Source organism: Sinocyclocheilus rhinocerous, unplaced genomic scaffold (assembly GCF_001515625.1).
Source record: "Sinocyclocheilus rhinocerous isolate Xijiao unplaced genomic scaffold, SAMN03320098_v1.1 scaffold949, whole genome shotgun sequence".
NCBI classification, from domain to species: Eukaryota; Metazoa; Chordata; class Actinopteri; order Cypriniformes; family Cyprinidae; genus Sinocyclocheilus; species Sinocyclocheilus rhinocerous.
This window is the reverse complement of record NW_015635538.1, coordinates 131,208-138,579: the sequence shown is the minus strand read 5'-3', so window position 1 is coordinate 138,579 and position 7,372 is coordinate 131,208. Positions and strand designations below refer to the sequence as shown.

General features: G+C 42.0%; 1 protein-coding gene across 1 annotated transcript; it reads right to left on the bottom strand.

Annotated features, from left to right (window-relative positions):
* Positions 1-3,586: 3,586 nt before the first annotated feature.
* Positions 3,587-6,172, bottom strand: LOC107747246 (uncharacterized). Its single transcript, XM_016561696.1, has 6 exons — positions 5,844-6,172; positions 4,501-4,551; positions 4,383-4,427; positions 4,232-4,296; positions 3,966-4,110; positions 3,587-3,871 (listed from the first exon to the last, which is right to left on the bottom strand). The coding sequence occupies exons 1-6, from the start codon at positions 5,910-5,912 to the stop codon at positions 3,587-3,589; spliced, it is 660 nt and encodes a 219-aa protein (XP_016417182.1). The 5' UTR covers positions 5,913-6,172.
* Positions 6,173-7,372: the final 1,200 nt, after the last annotated feature.

The following is a 7,372-nucleotide window of genomic DNA, read 5'->3' as shown; positions in this document are numbered from 1 at the left end:
CAGAATCGCTGGCGGATGGCGGCCAGTGATCTCCGAACCCCAGGATGACAGACTAACTTAGATGAATGCCCCCACTGGAGGACTTCAGGGCGCAACACAACCGGCACAAAAAGTCTACCTTCTGGGCACCCTCTTGGCACCTCTCTCTCTCGTATGGCCTCCAGTATTCTCCTCTCCACATCCCAGGAGAGGGACCCCACCACAATTTCCTTAGGGATAATGGTTTCGACTGACGCCCCTATCCCCCCCGTATTCCTGAAAAGGCGGGAAAGGGCATCGGGTTTTACATTCTTGGAGCCTGGACGATACGAGAGAGAGAAGTTGAACCGGCCAAAGAAGAGTGCCCATCGGGCTTGACGTGAACTCAACCTCTTGGCCGAACGACATATTCCAAATTCTTATGGTCCGTCCAGACCAAGAAGGGCTGTGCTGACCCCTCCAACCAGTGGCGCCACTCACCCAAGGCCAGCCTGACCGCCAACAGCTCCCGATTGCCTACGTCATAATTCCGTTCTGCTGGGCTCAGGCGGTGAGAGTAGTAGGCACAGGGATGTACCCTCTCATCTCTAGGGGACCGCTGAGAAAGGACCGCACCTACTCCAATCTCGGAAGCATCCACCTCCACAATAAACTGACGTTCAGGGTCTGGAAACGAAAGAACAGGAGCAGAAATGAATCGGGACTTGAGGTCATCAAAGGCCCCCTGAGCTTTCGAATTCCACCTAAACGGTACCTTAGTAGAGGTAAGAGCTGTCAAGGGTGCAGCAACCTGACTAAAGTTTCGGATGAAGCGCCGGTAGAAGTTGGCGAATCCCAGAAACCGCTGCAGAGCCTTGCGTGAGTCTGGAGGTGGCCACTCGGCTACGGCCCTTACCTTAGCGGGATCTGCTTTGATCCCCTCCGCCGAAATGATATAGCCCAGGAATGGAACTGACTTGGAGTGGAAAACGCACTTCTCCGCTTTAACATACAGCTGGTTCTCCAGCAGCCGTTGTAGCACCTGACGTACGTGTTGAGTGTGTACCTGAAGTGAGGGAGAAAAGATTAGAATGTCATCCAGGTACACAAAGACAAACTTGTTAACTATGTCTCTCAACACGTCGTTGACCAGGGCCTGGAAGACAGCTGGGGCATTTGTCAGGCCAAAAGGTAGCACCCGGTACTCAGTGTCCCGAAGAAGTGATGAATGCTGTCTTCCACTCATCCCCCTCTCGAATCCGAACCAGATAATAAGCATTGCGGAGGTCCAACTTACTGAAGACCTTGGCTCCCTGCAAAAGTTCAAAGGCAGATGACATTAAGGGCAGGGGGTACCTATTCTTAATGGTAATGTCATTCAAACCTCTGTAATCAATACAAGGGCGCAAGGAGCCATCCTTCTTCTTAACGAAGAAGAATCCTCCACCAGCTGGAGATGAGGAGGGACGGATGAGACCGGCATCTAGGGACTCTCGAATACATTTGTCCATAGCCTCTCATTCTGGACCAGACAGGGAATATAAGTGACCCTTGGGCGGCGAAGTGCCTGGGAGGAGGTTGATGGCACAATCATACGGTGAGGCGGCGGGGATACGGCCCGGGACCTGCTGAAAACCTGCCGCAGACCACGGTACTCCCCCGGAACCCTGGACAGATCAGCTTCCTCCACCTGCACAACAGGAAACACAGCGCCAGGAAAAGAGGCAGAACCCAAACAAGACTTAAGACAAGACTGTTTCCAAGACAAAACTGAATTTCTGGCCCAATCCACGTGAGGACCGTGCTGCACCAACCACGGGTGCCCCAGAACCACTGGGGCACTCGGGGAATCCAGAAGGTACAGCTCGGTTATCTCATGGTGATTGCCAGAGACAATAAGACTTACAGGGGGGGTGAGGTGGGTGATAGCAGTGATAGGAGAATCATCAAGAGACCGAACAGAGATAGGAGTAGAGAGGGGGATGGCAGGAATTCCCCACTGCTCAGCCAGACCCGTGTCCATGAAATTACCACCAGCCCCCGAATCCACCAGGGCTGAACAGGAGTGACTGGAACCTCCAAACTGAATACTCACAGGAAGGGTGCGGGAACTCAGTCACGGAACGGCCCCCTTGACGTAGGCGTGCCAGCTGGGTTGCCGCCTCATCACCCCGAGCGGAACGATCAAATAACTTGACCATCTCCTGCCGAAAGTCCTCAAAAGAAGCACAAAAGGGAGCCCGGGCCTCCCACACTGACGTTCCCCAGTCACGGGCCCTGCCGGTTAGGAGGGTTAAAACATAAGCCACCTTGGTCTCCTCCTGGGCGTACCGGCGAGGCTGTAGAGCAAAGACCAGGGAGCACTGAGACAGGAAGGCTCTGCAGGAGTTGGGGTTCCCATCATAGGGAGGTGGGTTGTTAGCATGAGGCTCAGGGTCATGGCGGCGAGAGACAAAACCAGCTGTGTCCTCCCTGCGAAGTTCATGGAGCTGGGCAGACAGATCAGACAACTGAGCGTTTAGGAACTCGACCTCCCGGGACATGGAGGATAGCTGGGAGGCATGCTGGCCCAAGAGAATGCCCTGCTGGGTAACTGCTGATCTGAGGGGATCTGCGCCTGCTGAGTCCATAACTGGTCAGATCTTTCTGTCAATGCGAGACGTGGACTCAGTTTGCAGGTGCCAAAAGTCAATTTATTGAACAGTCTTGAATTTTAATAAACATACATAACATGCATAACAAATAAACATTAATTTTTTGAAAAAATAAAGTGCAAAAATGGCAAAACAATTAATTTAAGTGTCAGCAATAGAGGTTGACCGATAAGGGTTTTTCTCTGGCCGATGCCGATATTTAGAAATCAGGGCAGCCGATGGTCGATATATGATGCTGATTTTTTGGGCCGATATGTTTGGCCGATTTATTTATTTATTTTTTCCTTTATCTCATAAAAGTGAGTTTGAGTAAATGTCAGTGCGAGACGTGGACTCAGTTTGCAGGTGCCAAAAGTCAATTTATTGAACAGTCTTGAAGTTCAAAAAAGGGAAAAAAGAAACAAAAACCAATCCAGGCACAGGGCAGCCAGGAACAGGTCCAATAGTGCCTCCTGGATGACGAACTCCAATGGGAAAATCCACCCAAGCAAGACCGATACAAACTGACAGGGAGGCGGGGCGCTGTTGAGGCGGGGAGCTGGGGGCACACTGGCGGAGAGGCGAGGAAGAGCTGAGACAGCGGAAACAGCGATCGGAGATCGTGAGCGTTGTCACTACTTGATCCGTACCGGAACGATCCGTACCGGAAATAGTCCTTTACTAGTGATTCTCTTGATATAAATACACATTTTTTTAAATAAAATATATCGATTAAATTTGCACAAATTAAATAAATTCAGTAAAATTAAATAAAAAAAATAGTTTACATTTGCTAGACTCTATTTGGGCAATACAGATACAGATGAGAATATAAGTGTGTTTTACATTTAATTATTAATTTTCTAAAGATATGTTTGACTTATTTCAGCATACTTTAACAAATGTCTGCATCCAAGAAACACAAATTTTTTTTCTCAAATTATTTATTCATAAATGAATTCATTCATTCATTAATTCCCTCTCTCCCTCATCTACTACAATTGCTGATTGAGGAACATGGCATTGACCTTCAGGCCTTGTTTATCAACACAGTAGGACAAAAATGTTTCCATGTCATCTTGAGACTGAAATATAAACAAAAAGTCCTCCTTTGCTTCAGGGAATTCACTCCCCAGGGTCTTCCTGAGTGCATTTTGTTGACTTTCACTGTTCATCTGCAGAAAAGCAGGCTCTGTCACCTCTCCACGGAAAGAGTCTCTGTGATTGTTTACCCAATACCAAGCTGTATGAAGGTCTCTCACGATGGTAGGCTGTTGCACCTGAATATACAAATATATAATGGCACAAACAAATTAAACTATTTATCCAACTTGCATGCAACTCTGTGATATATGACCAATAAAATAAATTTACCTTATCAGTGTCCTCTTCAGCCACAACTCTTCTGCTGGGTGACTGTTTGGTGGTGGTGGATTTTGACACCCTAAAGACAGGCTCAAGGGTTCCCTGAAGGAGTTGGGATGCTTCTTCTGTCCAGTGTGCAAATCTCTGTCCATGCCTTTGTAAAATATGTAAATGTATATGCACTCTATTTGTATAACACTTTTCTAGTATAATTTTGCCAACAGTGACTTAATACAGCTGAGATACTGAAATTGTGTCTGTAGAGTCTGTCATACCCTTCAAGGCAAAACCTCTCCATCAACTGAATGCACCACCACTGGCGAATCAATGGCACCTCCTCCTAAAAGAATGCAAAACAAAAATAAAAACAAACAAAAAAAGCCACATAAAAGTAGTTTGGTATATTTTTGTGGAAATATAGCTTACCTCTGTGAATGTTAGTGGGCATGATGTACAGGTGCTGAGAGCATACTGTGAAATACAAATAACACTGTACGACTTTGATTTTATTATTTAACAGCTTTGACAAATGAAACATTCTTACCATCAGCATGTAGATGCCACAGGAATTCCCTGTACACTGTTGAGGAAAACACTGGAAAAGGAAATGTGCATCCAGTTAGTTTTAAAAACAACTGATGGCTTGTTTAAACATATCCTAATCCTTTTAGGATAATTTCGACCCGAAAATTATTTTAGTTTATTTTTTAAAACCAAGCATTGATCATTATGGTATGAGACTTAATGACTTTTGTCAGACTTGAATTGGGAACACGCTCACAAAAAAATACGCAGTTTGGATACGCAGTTTCTGTGGTTGTAATGATAATAAAAAAAGTTACAAATCCTTCCCTCACGGGTCAATTTGACTGGATAGGAATGAATGAAGTTTCCGAAAAACTTTTTTTACTACATTAGATTTTTTTTTTTAATAATGAAGTTTCCAAAAAACTTTACTAAATTAAATTTTACAAAAAAAAAAATACATATATGTGACCCTGGAGCACAAAAGCAGTCATAAGTAGCACAGGTATATTTGTAGAAATTGCCAACAATACATTTTATGGGTCATATTGATAGATTTCTCTTTTATGCCAAAAATCATTAGGATATCAAGACACTCAAACACATTATAACATGAATGATGTTATTGCTAGGAAATCACTGTCATTTTGACTTAAGTTAAATTTGAGTTCAAATTTGAGTGCTGTGGTGGAGACCAATGAGTTTATAGCGTATTTATAGCTTTAAATATACATTTTATATTACATATTTATGAAATTGTATGAATATACATGTTGATTAAAATTCAGTTTGAAAAGTTAAAAAGAATTTTTTGCAAAATATATTTATATATATATTAAATATAAAATATATATTTTTTTATGTTTAAATGTATCTGACTGCATAAAAAAAGCAAATTCAAATTAGTTTACGTTTCACTTGTTTTGCTCAGTTAAGAATCTCCATAGGATCATATAGGCCCCTCTAGGGGCAGTACCATAAAATGCTATTTTGTCTTTTTTTTTCTTCACAAGATGGAAAGAGTTTAAATTAGCTTTACACAATTCCATCATTTTAAACATACCTCAAGGTCTCTTCCTGTTTTTTTCAGTCCAGGATCCTGGGTCAGTTTTGCAAAATATATTTATATATATATTAAATATAAAATATATATTTTTTTATGTTTAAATGTATCTGACTGCATAAAAAAAGCAAATTCAAATTAGTTTACGTTTCACTTGTTTTGCTCAGTTAAGAATCTCCATAGGATCATATAGGCCCCTCTAGGGGCAGTACCATAAAATGCTATTTTGTCTTTTTTTTTCTTCACAAGATGGAAAGAGTTTAAATTAGCTTTACACAATTCCATCATTTTAAACATACCTCAAGGTCTCTTCCTGTTTTTTTCAGTCCAGGATCCTGGGTCAGTGAAGGTTGCAATGTGTCTGGCATTCCAAAGAAAACACAAAATACATCATGTGTAATTGCATGATCAGTTCTGTAGCCTGAGAACGAGACTCTGATGAACTTGAAGCCTAAGAATGAGACTTGAATATGAACTTGATGCCTAAGAACAAGGCACTTAAACGAACTTGAAGCCTGAGAACAAGGCTCCTTTTGGAAATTGTAACCAAATAACAGGCCTGGAACAAGGCCAGTAAATTAATTATCTTTAGTCTCAACCTAAATATGGTTCTGTAGGTCTCATCTCCAAAACCATCAGGGCGAAGAGAAGAAAAAGTATCTCCCTCTTAGCTACAAACAAAACCTGCAATCAATGGGTATTTTGTTAATATCCACGAAAATTGAACTCACTAACCCTACCTGTTGAATTTGGAAATATTACAACTAGAAAGATTAATAGAAACTTAACACAGAGCAGATAGTGATCAGCTTCATCCGCCTGCCTGCTCCAAGCTGGAAATAGTATGATATCCTTGGACCTCACATTTCCCTAATAGTATTGTGACAAAATAATATGCATGCGCAAAAACAACATATACTTTTGTGCCTATTCCCAATAGAACTCTTTCTCGGTTGATAAGTACATGATAGCAATAAAAAAAACCAAAACAAAAAAAAAAAACCTTACAGGCAAACAATGCACTAGGTCCACATTTTTGTCTTTCCAGGTGGGAACAGCATAGAAGTCCACAATGTGAACATTTTTTCCCTTATGGAAACATAAGTTATTAAACATGCATACATCCAAATTAATACTTCTAAAAGAAGATAATAGTATAAAGTACATGTCTTCGTGTAGCTTCTTCCACAATCTTGAGGCAGGCATTTCCGATCTGAAATGTATTGCAGAACGATTACATCCCTGTGAAAGCTGCTATGTGTAACATTATGCATTATCTAGGAATTGTTTTTTTTGTGCAGTAAATTAAGACACTAAACATACGCACATTAGATTCCATGCACTGGTTTAAACCCAGGCTCCAGAAGTCTTCTCGTGTGAGGCAAATTTGGCCTTGCTTTATGATCAGTTCTTCTGATGGCCGATTTTTGTCCAACACATACTTTAACTAAAAATAAAGAACGTTTAACAGATTAAGTAATGATTATAATTTAAATATGCAAAGTGTCACTAAATAAACACAATACTTACCAATTCATCTTGAATAGGGTCCAAGTCCTTCTCCCACCTTGCACCTGAACAAGCATATGGATGCTCTACCTGCCATTTGGATGTTGAGTAGCAGTGGTCCTGGAGAAACATCCTCTCAGTTGGTCCATCTGATGATACACAAATACGAGACAATGGACTATATGCATGGCGCATTCTTTAGAACTTCTGTATATAGATAAGCCAGCTCGAAAACTTCCAGTGAAACGTCATTTGACGCTGTGGTATACATGTAGATACTCTTGAGACCCTCAAAGAAACCTCTCCTGCCTCATTCTTG

Excerpts from the sequence above, each read along its gene's own strand:
- LOC107747246 (XM_016561696.1), bottom strand. The coding sequence starts at position 5,912 with ATGCCAGACACATTGCAACCTTCACTGACCCAGGATCCTGGACTGAAA. Across the intron at positions 4,428-4,500 it reads GTGGCATCTACATGCTGATG|TATGCTCTCAGCACCTGTAC; the intron begins GTAAGAATGTTT and ends TGTATTTCACAG. Across the intron at positions 4,297-4,382 it reads GCCCACTAACATTCACAGAG|GAGGAGGTGCCATTGATTCG; the intron begins GTAAGCTATATT and ends GCATTCTTTTAG.